Genomic DNA, 20,324 nt, shown 5'->3' with positions numbered 1-20,324 from the left:
ATGGCCAAGTCCCTCCAACTCAATGAAGACCATAACTTGACAATCCCATGCATACAAAGCCTCCATGCAGTATTTTAGTACTTCTTTCTCAAATAGGAATAAACAGTCAAGGGTCATTAGACATATAAGCAAACACCAATCAATATATACAAATAAGAAACAGGAATTTGAAGGAAATGGACCACAAAAGAAGCAACATAAATTTCAAAATTATGATTAATATATTTATATACATATGTGAATATATCAAATACATGTGATAATTTAACTATGTAGTGTATTCAGAGAACAATGATAAACTGAGGGTGATTCCAGGCATATACCTTCTCAAAACCTTATCATCCATATCTACTTTCTTATGGAAATACAAGAACATATGTCTTACCAAAAAAAGGAAATGAACCAAGACAGAATAATGCACATAGCACAGAGTCAGGTGTCCAGCCCAGGAGAGGAACAAAGGGGTGTACAAATTTGATGGGAAAGGGAACGCCCCACATGACAGCTGGCATCCGGCTTGCAGCTGATGGAGAGGGCTTAGGGAGGATATTGCTAAGGAAAATGAATGAACTGATAGATACGCTTTACTATACATGGTGGGGAGGTACTCTTGGGGTGAAATTGTGTGGAAGAATTTGTGATCTGTGCATAAAAAGCGAAATGCAAAAAAGGACACAATTATTATTATTAATCAGAAAAAAAAAACAAAAGGAAATGCTACCATAGTGCATTGCTTGGTTAGGTTGGAAATGACATCTGTATAATCACAGTAATGCAAACACTGAAGAGCAATTTAAACAAAATCTGTGACATATATATTTTGGGAGGAAACTGGGGGAGTCTGAACTGTGCATAGCCCTATGAGCATTTGTGGTGTGTGTGGTAGGGGTGGATTCTGAAAAGAACTAAACCCTCATCTTCCATAGTTGCATGTGGACAGAGGATGTCTAAGAACAAAAAACAAAGAAGTAGCAGAATAGGAATTTTATTTTGAAATAATGACATACATACCACAAGAAGTAGCTAAAAAGTTGAAAGTAGATGCCTTTGGCATCTATGATTCAGAGATAGGGAAATGACAAGTAAGATGTGATTCAAAATTTGTGGTTGTTGCTGTAAATTCTATTTTATTATTGGAGCTCTGAAACTATGACTGTTCATATTATCTTTCCTACAGAGCATGTGAAAATTCTACTGGTAAGATTCCTTTTTAAAAAAAAAATTTATTTATTTATTCATGAGAGACAGAGGGAGAGGCAGAGACATAAGCAGAGGGAGAAGCAGGCTCCCTGTGGGGAGCCTAATGTGGGACTCAAACCCAAGACCCTGGGATCATGCCCTGAGTGAAAGGCAGACGCTCAACCACTGAGCCATCCAGGCATCCCTACTGGTAAGATTCCTAATAATCATTATATTCAATATGATCTCAATTATGTAAAGAATTTCAAAGGGAAATAAACTGTTGTATACATCAACATTTTAGCAATGGGTGGGTGGGAATTTCAAGTCTTTTTTACATTTTTTAAGTTTTGAACTCTCCAAATTCTGTTCAATAGGCATTCATTATATTTATAATCAGAAAAATAGATTAAAATTAGTGTGCAAGTAAATTTATGCCACATTTATTATAAATACGTAATATTTTATTGCCAAGAAAATGCATTAAAACATGGTATACTTGGAGTGGTTAATTTTTTCTACTTCATCTTTGTTTCCATATATTCAGTGAAGGGGCACCTGGGTGGCTCAGTCACTCATTACTATGATTATACAGATGTCATTCATATAGGATACCATAGGGCCAGTTGGGCTACTGTAAAGATTTGGATTTTCCTCTGAGTGAGATGAGAGGCCAATAGAGGATTTTCAAGGAGAGCAGCAAGATGTGATTTACATTTATCACCCTGGCTGCTGTGTGGAGAATGCAGGGAGACAAGGGAGAGAGTAGGGAGACCAACTGGAAGCTACTAACTAAACTATGTGAGTGGTGATGGCTATAGTAGTGGATGTGGTTAGTAGTTAGATTCTGGATCTCTTTAAAGATCTCTTTTAAGACATCTTAAAGTAGTTAGATTCTGGGACTTGATTATGGATGTAATATAAGATGTGAAAGAAAAGACTCCAAGACAGAAATCAATGTTTTTGACCCGACCACCCAGAAGTTTGGAATTATTATTGACTCAGGTAACAAGGATGGAGGAAAAGTTGAGTTGGGTAGAGAAATATATTAATATTAATGTATGATTAATCCAGTTATACATACTTGTCATTTCAGTTAATGATCTTCGTTCTCATTCATGGATCTTTTTTGCTTTCCTTTGCTAAGGGAAGCTAAGAATGCTGATGACATATCCGAAAGCACTTGACCTTGGCAACACTGAGGGCGGGCAGCACAGGTTCTTCCAAAGGAGTTGCTCAGCACCACTGGCAGAGAACAGTAACTCTGCAGGACCACTCAATGGCTTAAAACTTTTGGTGATGGCTTGTTCTGTGACTCTGGTCCTATTCAACTATGTGCTACCCACGGGCTTAACTCTTCTCCATTAACCCACTTTTGCCATGCACAATGATTATTTGCTCTTAAAATTTATCTCGCCTATGACCTTGATGTATGTGGTGACAACAAATAGCCTCTTAAAACAGGTTTTACAAATATTATGGCAGTTCACTACGCTTCCGTTCTATCTAAAATACTTAGAATTTACCTGAGGTACAGTTGCATGGATGGGAATATTCCTGACCTAGTTTTCTGACTATGATTTATAGGTCAATAAACTCCTTCAACAATGGAATGTAATATCCCTGACTGCAAAAGATACTTACTGTCACATGCTCACTGTAGCAGGATGGATGAGCTTCCAGCCTTAGGTTGTTAAAAGTCAGAGTGATCCTCCTTCCTTCCTGCACCATGATCCTCCACTCACAGACCCGGCCATGAGGATTTGGGTTTGGGTAGTTGGGAGAAGTAAACGTTCCAGTAGGGCCCTGTAGCTCCCCACCACATGCTGAAGGGGAAGAAATTAAAAAAAAAAACTTCCAATTCAATCAAAATGATACCTTCCACAAGAAGTGTTCTCCAAAGTATTTTCTTTAATATCCTACTGGACAAAATAATTGCTCTTATTTATCACTATATGCATATGAGGACTTACAGAGAATGTTTATATTCACTTCTTGTCTCTAATACTGAATATTTAATCCATGATTCCATGGATGACAGTTCATCCACTGGCAGTCCTGTTATAATCATAGCCCAAGAAATATGAAAGAAAAATAGGTAGAGTAATCCCAAGAGTCAGAAGACTCAGAAGATGAGAGTAATTATCCAGTTTTTTCAGATAAAATCTATATTTCACTAATGTCAGGACATTTGAAAGGTTGATTCTGATGGCTGTGGGGCTATTGGACTGGCTTTCTTTTTTTTAAAGATTTTATTTATTTATTCATAGAGACACAGAGAGAGAGAGAGGCAGAGACACAGGCAGAGAGAGAAGCAGGCTCCATACAGGGAGCCCGATGTGGGACTTGATCCTGGGTCTCCAAGATCACACCCTGGGCTGCAGGTGGCACTAAATCACTGCGCTACCGGGGCTGCCCTGGACTGCTTTCTTAAGATATGTAATGCATATAGCTCTCATCCCATAATATTTTCCAAGCACTAGTTCCTTTCTTTGGTAGCCTGGATTACAGTTGTGATTTTTCTTTACTGATGTGACTATATGGTTAATGTCTGCCTCTCAACTAAAGTGGAAGGTCCAAGAAGATAAGGGTCATTTTTTTTTCTTCAACTATTGTAACACCAATGCCTCACACAGTGCCTAGCCAATGTAGGTGCTCAATTTATACACACACACACACATTTTATATATATATATATATATATATATATATATATATATATATATATGTAATTTTCTTTTAAATTTTTTTTTAATTTTTATTTATTTATGATAGTCACACAGAGAGAGAGAGAGAGGCAGAGACACAGGCAGAGGGAGAAGCAGGCTCCATGCACCGGGAGCCCGACGTGGGATTCGATCCCGGGTCTCCAGGATCGCGCCCTGGGCCAAAGGCAGGCGCTAAACCGCTGCGCCACCCAGGGTTCCCTATATGTAATTTTCTTTAATGAATCAGTGAACTTACCTTCCATGCTGGATTCAAACCGTAGTCTAAATCCTGAGGCAGTAACAGAACCATCTGTGACAAACCTGACCAAAGCGACATTGCTAGAAGTGTCTATGCTGTCAGGAATGGTGTTTCCACAGTATCTGCCCAATAAATTTCCTGCGAGAAGCAAATAACTAATTATGTATATGTCCAGGTGATTGATTTTATTTCACCTCTACTTGAGGTGTTCTACAAGTACAAAGAAAATAATAAAAGACGAGACTCTGCCAAAAAGAAAAGCTAACCTCTATTAAGAAAAGCAGGGCAAACATGAATAAAATCAACATATTCATATATATAAAGATGTGTGACAAAAGCTGTAACCAATTAGGGCAAGGACATCTCACACAATGAGGGAGCTCATTTGGTTAGAAATGATTCCAGGCAACAGAGTCATGAGTGTCCAACTCATGCATAACCCTCTCTCTCCTTACCTACCAGGATGCTCCTCAAAGAACTAACTGCATATGACACTGGAAAGTCTCAACAGGAAGAGGATGCCTTCTCAATACAGTGCTCTCTCAGTGTGATCTATAAGGTAAAACTATATAATTACACCTGGGGCTGTAGATACCCACCGATTATGAGTAGACTCCAGGGAGAGAAAAGCTGGAACTGCCCAGACATGACTGCACTTCTATACAAAGGACAAATGTCATTTTGCCTTTCTTGAGGTAAGGACACTTCAGAAGCTGAATAAGAGTGCAGAAAAATAAACACCCCCAAAAGACAGCAGACATATTTTACTGACCAGAGGTATGATTTTCCCAGATCTCCACAAAGTCTTTTTCACAGCCAGAGGAATTCTGAAGGTGAAAATCTTCAAAATGGATGGTGAGATAGTGTCCTGAGGGACCCTTGAGATGCCACTCACAGAATGAGTTGTCTCTATATGGAAGTGTTGGATATCCGCTGCTTTCAATGATACCACTTTGCCCTGTCACTCTTCCCCCACACTGGGCTGCAGAAAAGAGCAATATTCTGTTACGGGGGATTTGTCTTTAAAAAAAAAAATTAACCAGCACATTCAAAACTTTTAGGTGCCAACTGAATATAAATTCACATTTTAAAAATTCTGAAAATGTTTAGTGTTCCCCTTATTTGAAATCAACTATTGATAAAAAGAGAAACAATACCACAAGTCCAGTCCAATAATGGGAAATGGAAACTGACTGGCATATTCTGTAACATCACATTAATCCTCTCAGGATGTAAGAACTATTCGTTGCAAGGAAGTTTTATTCCAAGAACCAACTGATAGATTGATAGGGCCTGCCTACCACCCTGTGTCTGCGATTCTGAAGACTGAGGGTCTGCTCAGCTGGAAGGGGTACAGTGTGTGATTAGCGATGCCTGCCCTTACTGGTTTAACTATCAAATGAATATTTCACTGCAGTAACTGGTATCTCAGGGCCTGGCAAATTACTACTCAGTTCTTTTTTTATCAGCTGGATGTGATAGTTAGATTGAATTATGTACAATTTGCCTTGGGCTATAAAATGACCTATGGTATAGGTTTAATGTTGTTACTAGTAGGCTTTCCAACTTTTTGGTCATATTAAATATGTTTGGTCAGTGTTCAGACCCACCAGATACTAGATTCTATGTAATTATGGCCATAATACAATAAATCTTCAGTATGCATGTGTATTGCTCATTTTTTAAAGTAAGGAAGTCAAAGCACTAAGGAGACATACTTGTTCTTATCTGGTGACTGACTTGGCATTAGAGACTTAGGGGAAAAACATTATCCACTAATGATGAGTTCAAAGTTACTGTTCTAAATATAGTTATTTGATTGTATTTGAATAGTAAACACTTTTACCAGTTAAGGTGATACTATAGAGATTTCATGATAAGAGAAAGAAACAAAAATTTAATTGAATACATTTTCACAAACAAGTCAGGAAAATACAAAATATTCAGGTTTATTAAAAAGAGTGGTTTGAAATGGAAACCAAAATAAAATTTTAAATTGATAAATGACTTTGGTTTTAAACATTTACGTCCCCTAATTATCTCTATCACTAAGACGATCATTAAAATTAGGCAGAAAGAAAAACTTCTCTAAAAATGGTATGATTTTTAAAAGTTTTATGATAACTAGTCTGTCAGAACTTTCTTATTAAATACAAAAAATGTTGTTACCTATTGCATACTTGATCTTGAACCCAACCTGAGTGGAGCTGTTGTCAGATCGGAACCTCAAATACATCACCTCTCCTGAGGACAACTGACTGCTGGGCAAAGATCTCCCACAGAGCTTGGCAAGTAATGGTGCATTTGAATCAACCCCATCACGCAACTCAAGGTAATTGGATACACAGCTAAAGTAGAAAGAACATTAGTTTAATATATAAAGTCAGTCACTTTGACATATGTTAAAAATAAAGACTTCACTAACTTTCTCTAAGAGCAATATTAAATCATAATTTTTGTAGAAGACACTATGACAGTCATTTTAAGTGGTGTGTCACTTCAGAATCTACATAACATTTTTCTAATCGTACATTCTTTGGTTAGTAGCTCAAAAAGGCAGGTTTTACATGTACCGCATCAAAAAATGTTTACTTGTCTTCCCTCTATATTCTGTATTTATTTTATAAAGATAAAAGTCATTCTCAAATTAATGCCTAGGAATCTTAAAAACAAAACAAAACAAGTATTTTGTCTTACAGGATGATAGGGCACATTTCACATGACAAGGACAAACTCTCTTGACAGCTCTGCCACCCAGGCTAATGGAAAGTCTACGCAGGAATTTTCTGTGTCCATAAAGTGTGTAAGTATTTACCCAATATTTCTGAAGAAAGTCAATCAGCCAATTAATACTTACTGAGTGGCACAGCGGCATTATATGAGGTGCCCATAAACAGGAAAAGTTCTTGTACCTGAATTTTGTACCATACACATATTCTTGCAAATGCATACATACTTTTGTTAAACAAAGAAAAATTCAGGTGTTGTTCTGTTTTTTCCTGTCATTGTAGTTATTCTCTTTGTGTTCAACAGTAAGACTTACTCCCTGGTTTGTAATCCCTTAAGAATTCTCATTAAAGACAGACTGGGAAATTGTCCTGTACTTGCTTTAGTCCTTTCTCAGACACTGGTGATCTAGTGTCACGTAACACGAATTTCCATTTGTTAAACAGATATTTTATTATTTATGACATTGAGTATGAGCCTGGGAAAATATTCATCTACCAGAGACACTATATTTTTCCTGTGAGGGGAAGAGCGGATAACATAAATCTCAAACAGCCATCCTCAGTGTCTCTTGGAGGATGTGTGTGGTGTCAGGAGGGCCAGCAACTGTGTACATAATCTGCTAAGCTCATAAGAGAGTGGCTAGTGGGCAATGTTTTCAGACTCTAGGTGTAATGCATGTCCCTTCCCCATTCCTGGATTTCCTATGCTGAAAAAAGCAGAGAAAAAAATTATTCTCAAAATAACAGCTAAAGAATATTAACTCTGAGTAGGAGAAAAGTGAAATATGGAGGTGACCTACTTGGGTGTTTCTTCAATATTGAATTGATCTTCAAACTGCACCCTTATGAGCTTTCCAGGAGGAGCAGCTATGAGCCAAGTACAATCAGCATGCTGGGGGTAATTGTTAGGGTGGCCAGGGGAGGTCACATATCCCGCAGAATTCACATCATGTATGTAGATATTGCCCCCACAGGCTATTGAGAAACACAATTCAATCAATCAACAGTCTGGAAAAGAGGATGCAATGCCACTATTTTTTTTTTTTTTTTTGCGCTGTCTTATGTCTTATGTTGTTGTTGTTGTTTTTAACTGAGACATAGTTGACAATGTCACATTAGTTTTAGGTGTACAACATAGTGATTTGATACATCGACATGATTTCACTTATATGTGGAATCTAAAAAACACAAACAAACACACAAAAAGCAGAGACAGACCCATAAATAAATACAGAGAACAAACCAGAGGTTGCCAAAGGAGAGGGCTGTGGGGGGATGAGCCAGATGGGTGAAGGGAAGTGGGAGGTCCAGGCTTCCAGTCAAGGATTGAATGAGCCATCGAGATAAAAGGTACAGCATAGGAAGTACAGCCAACTGTATTGTAAGAGCCTTGTATGGAGCAGATGGTGGCTACACCTGTGGTGAGCACAGCATAACGTCTAGACTTCCCACTGTTATTTTTTAAAGTCTCTTTATCTGTATTTCCAATCTCAATTTCCTTTCATCTGGATTTATTCTCCTTCTCTTTTTAAGCAAATAGATTCTGGATTTGCTATTGGGGGAGCTACCGAATGTGCCACTTCTTACTTTGCTCAACCGCAAATTCTCTTAGAAGATTTCTCTTTTCCTTAAAGCCAACAAAATGCTTATGGTGCACAGTGCATGCAGTGGAACATGATGGAAGCATTAATACACATTCTCCACGTAGACAAGCACATGAATACAGTAAGGCTTATAATTCCCCACTGACAGGGCAGTTGAATAGAAAGACACAGAGCTGGGATCTTGAAGTTTAAAAGATGAAGCAGATATATATTTGCACAACTCTGTGGGCATTCACTCATTATGTTCCTTCAGGATTCAGATGCATTTGAAGAGCAAGAGATGACTGGCATGAGAGGATTTTTTAGCCAGTTTCTGGAAGAAGATAAATGAGCTTTTTAAACCTCTTTTTTTAAAAACCAAAGTATGTAAAAATACTTTCTTTTTACTAATGAACTTTTTCTGGCAATCTCAGCAAACAATCCAGGCCAGAGTAAACTAGGTACTTACAATAGCGATGAAATTAACCTGGTAAGTTAGTTTCACAGATATGTGAATCTGCTGAACTCCACTCACATTTATTTTTGCTGTCATTCACTCAGGTTTGGTCCTCTCCTGAATTTTGCCATCACCCAGAATTCTTCCCGTCTCTAAACCCCTAAACTGCAGAATCTTCTGACTGCCTTCCACCCCCTTGCTCTTGGCCTTTCTTTTAGACTCAGCTTGGAAAAAATCTATTTTCACCACTGCCTGCAATTCAAACCATGTGTCAAAATCAATGCCTCCAAATGCATGCTCCCCACTCTCAACACTGCGGAGCAACCCTGCTTTCTCACCAAATATCACAGCTATGCCCTCAATCCTTATTCTCCCCACTCATTCTTGAGCCTCAGCAGCTACTTGGAGCTCTCCTTTAGATCGTGATGGAAGAAATCAGGTGAGAACACTCCCTCAACCTATTACCACCCTTAAGAAATTTATCTGCATCTCTGCCTCCTTTATCGTCCCCTTGCACACTGTCTTCCTGTAGATCGGGTTGGTCTCCCACTCCACTCTCTCCTCAGTTCCCCTTACCCTGTGCTCACTGGCTCTCTCCCTCCCTGTCCACTCCCCTCCCCGCCCCTTGCTCCTTTTACCTTTCCACACCTTACATGCCCAAGTCAGCAACAGTCATTTTCTCTGTTCTCACCGCCCTCTCTCCTCCTTCCCCCTTCACTTTGCAGCCCCATCAAAGCACTCTTGTTCCCTCACAGTTGTGGACTCAAGCATCTTTTTATTTTACATCCACAGCATTTAACCTGGTTGATTATGTCTCTCTCTTCTTTCCATTTCTGTTATCCAGCTGCTTGGACACTGAGCTCTCCTTCTCCTTTGATCTCTCACACCATTCCTCCTTTGGTCCCTGGGTACCTCTTTCCAGGTGTTTCCCAGAAACTGGAAGTTTGTACCTCTGTATCTCTATTACCGATTTTCACCCATTCTCCCCCCCACCTCCCCTCTGGCAGCCACCAGTTTATTCTTTATATTTAAGAGTCTGTCTGTTTGTTTAGATTCGAAATATAAGTGAAATCACATGGTACTTGTCTTTCTATGACAGGCTTATTTCCCTTAGCAGAAAAATCTCTAGGTCCATCCATGTTGTCACAAATGGCAAGATTTCATTCTGTTTTCAAGGCTGAATAACACTCCGTTGTGTGTGTGTGTGTATGTATATACATATATATATATATACATCTTCTTTATCCACTCATCTACCAATGGACAAGAGGTTTTGATATCAAAAGCATTTGGAGTCTAATAGTAAAGGCAGAAAGATGGGGAGGAGGTAATGGCCTTACACAAAAAGAGGGTCCCCAAAGGAATAAAAGAGTCATAACATTTACAAATGAACCCTTAGAGGTTGCCTGGGTGGCTCAGTAGGCTAAGCATCTGATCAGCTCAGGACATGATCTCAGGGTCCTGGAATAGATCCCTGCATCAGGCTCTCTGCTCTGTGGGGAGTCTGCTTCTCCCTCTCCCTCTGCCCTTCCCCACCATTCATGCTCTCTCTCTCTTTCCCTAGTAAATAAATGAAATCTTAAAAAATATATTGCTCTAAAAAACCCAACAAACAAACCTTTAGTGTATCTGAATTACCATAAATACTGATTTTAAAAAGGTAATTTAAAAAAAGGTAGTTTAAGACTAACTCAAGACTCCATTATGGGAAAGTAGAGTTCTCTGGGATGGACTGAAGTCTACTCACTAGACACAAGGCACTGTTACTCTACAAAGCCTGCTCTTCAGTGCCAGGTGAAGTTCGGCCCACACAGGATTCAGCAGCTGAGTTCAGCACAGAGATAGAGAGGGATCACAAACTCTCAACCTATAAAGTAATGGTGCTGGTATCCATAGAGCTGTCTCAAGGTTCCTTCTAAGTGCCAGAGCTGTATGTAGCAGGAAGTAGCAGAAGTACATTCCCTATAATCATGGAACCTACTTAAATTATTAGATGATTTTCTGTGTCATCTGGTAGACCCTTATTTCTTCTCCTCTTCCAAGATAAAGAAATTATGCTGACATTTGAAAATCTCATATTTTGGAGAATATACAATATATGGTTTTATTTAGATTAACATATTTTTTAAATATACTAAGAATCTGAGTTGAGGTCATATGATTATCCTGAAATCTATATTACCTAATTTTGGGGAAAAGCAAAGATTTATTTTCTATTACTTTCTCTTTTGAAACTATGCTTATTTACTTATTTATTCAATTAAACATTATACAAAAATAAATGTCACAAATTAAGTCATTATGGTAGAATTAAATATAATTATAATCAAGTGTAATCAAGTAAGAGTAATTAAGTAAAGATCACCACTGTAATATATAATTAAAGGGGTAATAACAGAATCAGAGGAATATGTGTTCATTTTAAACGAAAGCATACAAATGATTATAAAACAATGTGATTATCATTCTTGTGATGTTTCCATTATGGAATATAACTTATAATTAGACATTTTATAGCAGAAAGGACTAAGAAATTTCAGGGTATCCTTAAGACCAGTTTAATTTATAGTCATGGAGAATTTTACTTTGTTCATTCTCTTGATTAAGTAGACTTGGAAAAATCCATGCCTCATTTTACTTATCTGTAGAATGGGAATGTTGCCTTCCTTAAAAAGCAGTCATGATGAGATAATGAATGTATCGAGCATATAGTAAGTATCTGAAAACAGGCAGCTATTCTTGTTATTACTCTGAGTTTACAAAAGAAAACTTTACATATTTTTTCCTCACATCTATTTAAACAAGGAAGATCAAGCAACTGCAGGAAAAGTACAGGCATTATTCTCTGTGAAAATACTTACCTAAACTCTTTGCCTCATATTTGATCTTAAATCCTTGCCCTCCATTACTACCATCAGAAATAAACTGAACAAACATTTGGTTATCTGAGGTGAACAGAGTGGATGAAGGACGACTGCCACAAAAATGACCATTTCTTCCATAGGGTCCCAAGGGTGGAGAATAGATATCAGGTCCATTTTTCAGCTAGGAACATGAATTAAAATTGCATAAATTCCTTCATACTGAGAGAGATGGAGCAGTCAATTCATATCAATTTATGTCCCAGGAGAAAAGAATCATCATTTCATTTTTTTGAATGAAGTCTGCAAAGATAATAATCATAAACATAGCAAGCATCACCTACCACCAAGTAATCTCCCTGGCTGCAAGAAGAATCTCCACTTGGAATCTGGAAGGGCTGTTCAAAATGCACAGCAATGGTCAGACCACTCTGAACCAGGACGTGCCAAGAGCAGTTGAGGTTGGGACTGTAGGTCTCTGGATACTGAGGAGATGTGATAATCCCTCTGTCTGCATGTAAATATCCACCACAACCTTTCCAAGAAGAAACAAAGATAACTATTTATGTGACATTTACGATGGGATTTTTATGCTTTCCTGTTTTTCTTGGGGATTTTTAAAGTGTAGGCAATTGAAATGTGGTTTGAAACTAACTGGGACCAAAGTATCAGAATGATTATCCCAAGGAGCATTTGTTGAACATACATGACAAGGGTACTCATTTTGTGGTTTTTCCTAAGATCGGGATATACAAATAAGCAATAGAGACAAATTACTTACTTTCAGAAGCTTACTTTAGAGATGAGTAAGACAAAAATTAACATATATATAATAAGTGGGATGAGGATAAGTTCTATGAGGAAAAGTGAATGCAGAGAGGGAGAATGGTATAGTATTGTCTGGGAAAGCTAGAGAAGGCCACGTTGTTACAGTACCACCTGAACAGAGACCTGAAGAAATGAGAGATCAAGCCATATGGCTTTGTGAGAGAAGAGCGTTCCAGTTCAGAAAGCACTTGGTGTAAAGGCTTGAGTGTAAGTCAGAGTTAATGAGGCACAGTGAGTATTCCCAAAGGGATCAGGGCTAGGTCATGCAGGAAACTGAAAGGACTTATTTTAAGTAAGAGGAAGATATTCAAGGATTTTGATCATCAGAATGGTACTATCTGACTTAGATTTTAAAAGCATAATTCTGTCTGCAATACCTAGACTGTAAGGGGGGCGGGCAGGGAAAAGCACAAGCAGGGTGTCCAATAAGGAAGTGGCTACCAGAGTCCAGGGAGAGAGGATAGGGCCTGGGCTTGGGATGGTTGGGGTCTAGATGTATTGGGAAGGTAGAATCATGTGATCTGTTGATGGTCAGGAGGTAGGGTTAGGCGGTAGGGTGAAAGAAAGAGAAGGAACAAGAATGATGTCAAGAGTTTTGGCTTCAGCAACTATAAAGAATGTACTTTCCATTTATTAAGATTGTAAAGAGTATGGAATAAACAGGTATGGAGGGTGGAAGGGAGTGGGAAGCAAGAGTTCAAGTTTCACATGTAAAAATGGAAATACCTTCTAGACATGCAGCTGCCCAGCATGTAGGAGTGTGCACACACACACACACACACACACACCACACATATACATATATACGTGCACACATCCATCTGTGGTACACATGTACGAGAGAGACAGAGACAGAGAGAGAAAGACTGGGAGAAGAGAGAGGATGGAGGGAGCAGGCTCAACGAGGAAGTGCAGCAAGTTCACTCAACTATTTAACTCACAGGTGGAAATTTATCTTAGGTCTGTCTCACATCAAACCCCGTTATCTTCAACCACTATTCAGCCCACCTCCCTGAGCATGAAGAAGATAATTTATCTTCCATTGCTCCCTACTCCATACAAGATATATATAGTAGTGCAGGAAGTATTAAATAAATTTTTAATGTCTATAGTGAGAGTCTACTTCAAAATTATGCTTTTTGGTTAAAAGCATGAGAATCTTTAAATGTCCCATATTCCACGGACTACTTCTTTCATTTTAATCCGGGTTTGGCTTTAAAGTTACTATTGGACTCCCTGTTTTATCAAATTTTGAACATCTTGATCATACTGCACATAATCCTTCCCACATATTGTGCACATTCTGACTCATCAAACTCATATTTCAAGAGAAACAAACTCTTCCTGCCAACCCTCAAATGAATGATTCAAGAGATTTCTGAAGATATCTTCTGTATTACTTTGTTTATTTCTTAGACTGAAGCTTACTCTGACTTATTGTCCCTTTGATGTGTTATAGATAAGTGCTATCCAGTTCTGTTCTAACTGAAACCCTCAACTAGGCCGAAAAATTGTTTTAAGGATCTCAGTCATATGCATGAACTGAGAACACACCATGAACACACCTCTCTGGGTGGGGGCATCTACCCCACCCAGAGACCCAAAGCCACGTAATCCTTTTGTACAACTCAGCCACAGTGTTTTGGATCAGACTCAGTACCTGACATAAGGATAGCCATCCAGAGGCAGAACAAAGACTCACGTGAAAAATAAGCAGAGTATATTAGGGAAAGAATGAGAGAAAGAGAGGTGATATGACATGACATTAAAAAAAAGAAAAGAAAAAAAGAAACCCAAAACATATTACTTTTGTGAAAGGATGCATTAAAACCGGCTCCGGTTATGCTGAAGTCTGAGGTGAACCGGATGAACATGTACTCTCCAGTAGACCGGATGGGTCCGGGGATCTCTCTGCCACAGAGAACTGCTAGCTGTGGGGCCAGGTTGCTATCTCCTATGCCAAAGAAAGGAAATGTCAGCAGGAAAATACACTCTCTTCAGAGTTTCCTCCACCATCATTTGCAACCCAGACAAAGCAGCTTATATGTTTTTTTCAGGACATCACCATTCCTAGGAGATAATGAGATTCTCAAATACAAGGACACTCCAGGGGTTACATCATTCTGGCTTCTGGCTCCAGCTCCTAATCACGCTGCCTACTTTTTCTTTACTCTTGATGTTAAAGTCTCCTTTGACAGTCCCCACTGTCTTCCTCAAAATTGGGTAACAGTTCTTCCTGGCACTAAAACTCAAAATCAGAGTATATGGGGGTTGGGAAGTGATGGAGGAGCAGTGCCGAAGTGTATGTTAGAGACTCAGCTAAATTACTCTGATCGCTGAAGGTCAGATGTCTAAAGGAGAAGAAAGATTGGTTCTTTAGCCTCAGATCCTATGCTAATGTTGTAAGGTCATTTGCCAAGATGTGTGCAACTTGTGTATGCAGAGGGTTTTTAAGTTGTGACTGTGGTTTTTTTGTGGGTTTTTAAGACTTTTAATTTGTTTGATGCTGTTTATTCTTTTTTACTATTAAATGAACACACTTATGTCCACCTGTGTGAAGGATGAAAAAAGACAGTTTCAGTAAGTGTGCCCTCCAGGGAGAGATGCAAAGGATGACTGTGTCACCTCATGGTTCTTCTTCCTTTTTACTGCTCTTGAATATAAGCAACTTGGAACAAAGCCGCAATCAAAGCCAGAATGGAGCAAAAGAACATTATAAAATATTTGGATTCCTTGTCTGATAAAATGCATGTCTTTTTCTCCTTCTAAGGAAAATAATTAATAAACTTCAAGCTTATAAAAACCAAAAATAGAATATGAGACATGAGGAAATTTGCCCCTTTAATGCAACCAGCAAAGTGAATCCCTTTGACGCCGACCACTACTAAAACTCACTCATTAATACCTACTCCAGAGAATAAGGTATTGTCTGGGATGACAAATGCAATGGCATAGCTATAAATAGGAGATGCTAGAAAGGTGTTTTTTCTGACCTCTGGAAATTTTTGTTTTTTCACAATTCAAAAGTTTCTCTCTGTAACTCCTTTTCCTCTTGTTATCTTTGCCGTGCAATTTTGCTACACATTTCACTGCAAATTGTTTTTTTTTTTTTACTTATTTTCTAATTGTCTATATCACAAAATTTTGAAGTTTATTACATATTCTTATTATATCATAGGTGCATATTTTCTCTATTAGTGAGACCAGGTAGGGTCTACTGATTTTTATTTCTTTTCTAAACTCCACGTCAGACTGTCTGATTAGACAATGCTTATTATCTCTAAATAATTACTTATTGACTACCTAACTAATGAGTTGGGAGATAACCCAATAATCACAACATGGTTTGTTTCTCCCCTCAGTATCTATAATAAATACTGAGGCATTTCTAGGATTTTCTATAACTTCACCATATGGATTGTAGCAGGGATGAACCTGATCTTTAAGGAGAGGGGAAAATCAAAGGTAAAGAACCAGGAGTATAGGGTAGTCTGGTGATTCTCTTTCTAGTCCAAACTCCTCATTTTAGAGATGTGGAAACTGAGGTCCAGGATTACCAGTAGCTGATATTTATCGAGCAATTATTATTACCACTTTGAGTGCTTTACATGTAACATCAGACTGTATCTTCACAGTAATGCTACTAGCTACTAGTAAAAATACTAGACTCAGGTATTTTTATCACCCCAATTTTGTAAGCTGGAAATAGTCTTAGGGAAGATATATAACTTGCCCAAAGGCAAAGAATATAGAAGTCAACAAGGATTTAAAACCCTTGAGAAGTAGCTCCAGATGTTCAAACTATGTTATTAAGTGATTTCTCTAGGATCACAAAGAAAGTATATTTTATATCTGTAAATAGATAAAAGGATTACTGATTCACGGACACAATTATTATTTTGCTTTCCCCCCATTTTCTCTGCTTTTTTTTAAAACCTTTTCTAGGGCCAATGCAGTTTCACAGGACCTCAATTTGGGGGAATCTTCGGTATATAAAATTTATTGGTACATGGTCTAGAAAAAACTGATTCAGTAGTGAATCATCACAATCCTGTAAAATGAATAAGCAGGTGGGAGAGTGACTCAAGTCTCCCACGAAGGCTACAGGGCCCTCTCTGGGGGTAGCCCAGGGATGTCACAGCTAGCCGGGAACCAAGGGCCATGAGCTGAAGGCCTGTGATAACTGACCAATTGTACAAGTGGCCTGAAAGTATTATTGCTTGTGGTCACTGGTTTTAGATATTTGCTTCAGAATGTGATATGCTCCTGCTACTCAGAAGCAAAAACACTGGCTGAATGAAGAACGAACAATTGAAGTGGGACTTGAAATTTCATGTCTTCTAAATGTAGACTAATCACTGTAAAAATGAACAAAATACCCGCCAACGGCCACATAGTCGGCACCCCATAGCTACTTCTTGAATGAGTAAAGAAACATATGAGGAGCTAATGAGCCTATTCAGCCCCTCCTTATGTTGTGAATAAAAATCTCTTTGGGATACACCACACTACAATTTAAAACACTGTTATTGTTTGGGCATGTAAGTGAATTTGCTAAGCTCCCAAAGCTCTACATCTCAGCAAGAACACCTCCAATCTATAAAGAGTTCATCATGAAAACTATTTTAGAAATAGCTCTAGCAAAGTAAACTGAAATCTAAATTAAACAATTCTGAATTCCATATCTATAAAATGCCAGGACTTTTGCTAGAGAATTTTGCATTTATTATGTTCCCTGACAAAACAACTCCAAGAAGTAGATATTGGTCTCTTTTTCACAGACAATTAAAACAGATATGGAGCCATCTAGTATTTAGTGCAAGGTGGCACAGAAGAAGAAGAAAGTAACTCCCTGGCTTCAGGCTTCTAAGAAAAATTATTGGTGGAATGAAAAGCAGCTTGATAGAAAGTGAATTTCCTTCATCACTGGAGTTACCTACCAAAGATACTTTTTAAAGTTTCTACTAGATTCTGAACACTCAGAATATGTGTGCAAGAACACACTCATCTTATTATATGAAACGTTTAAAATTTTAATATCTATAGGAGTACCTTGATAGTGAAAGGATGATAATTTCTCTGAGCAATGTGCTAATTGCTTATGGTTGACAGGAAAAGGGGGGAAAAGTTAAGATTTATCATCTCATTTCGTTCTTATGATGGATTTGAGTCTTAGTCTCCAGCCTCTACAGAAGGAAAATAAAGTACCTCTCCCATTTCCTAACTGTATTCCATGAAAATCTAGGGTTGAGGGGATAAGGGAGATAAGACCTTGCATACTAGTAACCTATGGACCAAAAGCAAATACATGTTTGGTCCACAAAATGCCCTGAAGCATTTTTCATTAATTTCCAAAATCTAACGATTAGGAAATTCATAGAAAATTCTTTATCTTTCACATCTTTTAGAAAATAGGAAGCTAAAGAACACTGAGCCTGCCTTCCTAGTAGCTTCCCCTCTACCTGTTCTCTTTTAACACTTTTCTAGTTATGTTCCCTGTGGTCTAGGCAGGCGTGAGAGGTAGCAATGTCTTTATCATGGCAGGTAGTGGTTTTCAAACTTTAGAGACCATCATTATCACCTAGAGGCAGGGGAACAAGGGTCAGGTTAGTGAAGCACTCACATCACCGGCAACATTCAAGGTGGGGGGGCGGGGCAAAGACGAAAACAAGATAAATAATACTTTAGTGCAATGTTTTAAAAATTAATATTTAACATCAAATGGTCAAAATATGAACGGTTTAAATGAAGGTAGGCTCTAACCCTGCAGTTTGCACAATCCTGTCTTACCTTCCTCACCCTAAACATGGCCCTGCCTGGAAGGCTTTTAAAACCACAGATCTAGGCCCCATCCAGAGAGTTTCTACTTTAGTAGGGCTGGGGCATGGGCTGAAAGATTTGCATTTTTAACAAGTCTCCAGGAGGCACTGATTCTGCCCGTCTGGGGACCTCACTATGAGAAACTGATCAGAGGATAGGACTGCCCTCTTCTCCAGACATGTGAATTGCGAAGCACAATTTTGTACATGTTACATATTAGCATGATGCTTCTCCCTCACTGATTGCATAGCAGCGCCACACCTGGGAATAGAGGAAAAGATGAAAAATGTTTGCCCTTAATTCTACTAGTCTACCCAGAGATTCAGAAGACACAGAGAATTGAATGTATTGCAACTATATATACTTTTTCATACTTAGATCTTAAAGTCATAGGTATAAAATGCCAAAATCTATCTCCAAAGACTTTCCATGAAGCAGCAGCATCTGGAAACTCAGACCATTACTTCCTACTGAAGCCAAAGCTAGTGCTTTTTCTTAGGGGTGCAATGCTGTCCCTGACATCATACGTGCATGACTTTGCTACAGGAAATTTAATACTTTAATACTTTCCTCACATTCTTTAGAAATTGTCACCAGTTCTGGTATTGACCATAACGTCTGAGAACTTCCACACAAAACAGATGGAGGCAGTAAACAAGCAGTATTATAATTCAACATAACTAAATATATTTTAGGGCTGAAACTTGGTAGGTTTTTTTTGTTTTGTTTAAAAGTTTCTCACCGTCTCTGATCACAAGTTTGTCATAGTCACATGTTCTCTGCGCTTCAATGTCCAGGGAAAGGATGTTGAGTTCCACAGTAGAATCTGGGGCCTGAATAAGCCACGTACAGTCAGCGCTGTTACTGTAGCTTTCTGGCCAGCCTGGGGAGAAGAGAAAGACTGGCGCATCTCCTGTCCTCAGGAAGCCACCACAAGCACCTGCCAGAGGAAACACCAACAGTTATGAAATACCTCCAATGGAAATGAATCTAGCATGTTCTAGGCCATCCTAAACCTAAACAACCAATTAAAACAGTTCTCAGGGGATCGCTGGGTGGCGCAGCGGTTTGGCGCCTGCCTTTGGCAGGGCGCGATCCTGGAGACCTGGGATCGAGTCCCACGTCGGGCTCCCGGTGCATGGAGCCTGCTTCTCCCTCTGCCTGTGTCTCTGCCTCTCTCTCTCTCTCTCTCTGTATGACTATCATAAATAAATAAAATAAAATAAAATAAAAAAATAAAACAGTTCTCAAAGAAATCTAGAAATATTTTATTAAACTTGCTGACTCACACAGCTGCAATTTCTGTTAATTTATTTTTTGTGTAAGAAAAACACACTGTATTCTGCTTTTTTCATCATAGTTTTGCCACATGGTCCATTTATTGATTAGGGTCTGTTATTTGTTAAACATAAGTTAGTTCATGTAAAAGACTCTATTATGATTATATTATTATCATTATGTTTCCGCTAGAATTTAATCTTTACTTTTTCAGCATAGCTATTCAGCATGTAAGTTATATCTGGACAACTTTAAAATAATTTTCAATTTGTTAAAATGTACAAGAGCCTTAATTTCTTACTCAATTTGTTTAAAATTAGCTTTAATGAACTGGTATGTATATCTCATAAACTCATCCTTTTAAAATATATAATTCAGTGGATTTTAGAATATTCACAAAGTTCTGTAACCATCATTTTAGATGGTTTTTAAGAACATTTTCATCATTCCAAAATATATTTTATACCTATTACCACTGGTAGCCTGTTTTCACTCTACCATGGTCTATGGGAACCAATGGTCAACTTTCTATCTTTGCCTATGGACTTACCTGTTCTTGACCCTTCTTGTAAATATAATTATGCAAAATGTGATCAGCTTTTGTGCCTAGCTTCATTTACTT

General features: G+C 38.3%; 1 protein-coding gene across 1 annotated transcript in view; it reads right to left on the bottom strand.

Moving 5' to 3' along the window:
* Nucleotides 1–20,324, bottom strand: part of CUBN (cubilin) — a 263,301-nt gene that overhangs the window by 82,599 nt on the left and 160,378 nt on the right. The window contains exons 40-48 of the mRNA XM_077897053.1: nucleotides 19,167–19,364; nucleotides 14,412–14,558; nucleotides 12,121–12,311; nucleotides 11,777–11,960; nucleotides 7,676–7,850; nucleotides 6,316–6,494; nucleotides 4,919–5,128; nucleotides 4,144–4,284; nucleotides 2,824–3,005 (exon numbers count right to left, since the gene is read on the bottom strand). Of these exons, the coding sequence (XP_077753179.1) occupies nucleotides 2,824–3,005; nucleotides 4,144–4,284; nucleotides 4,919–5,128; nucleotides 6,316–6,494; nucleotides 7,676–7,850; nucleotides 11,777–11,960; nucleotides 12,121–12,311; nucleotides 14,412–14,558; nucleotides 19,167–19,364 (1,607 nt within the window). The remainder of the gene's footprint in view (nucleotides 1–2,823; nucleotides 3,006–4,143; nucleotides 4,285–4,918; nucleotides 5,129–6,315; nucleotides 6,495–7,675; nucleotides 7,851–11,776; nucleotides 11,961–12,120; nucleotides 12,312–14,411; nucleotides 14,559–19,166; nucleotides 19,365–20,324) is intronic.

The sequence above is a fragment of the Canis aureus genome, chromosome 5 (assembly GCF_053574225.1).
Source record: "Canis aureus isolate CA01 chromosome 5, VMU_Caureus_v.1.0, whole genome shotgun sequence".
NCBI lineage: Eukaryota > Metazoa > Chordata > Mammalia > Carnivora > Canidae > Canis > Canis aureus.
The sequence above is the reverse complement of the archived record's forward strand: the minus strand, read 5'-3'. Positions and strand labels throughout refer to the sequence as shown.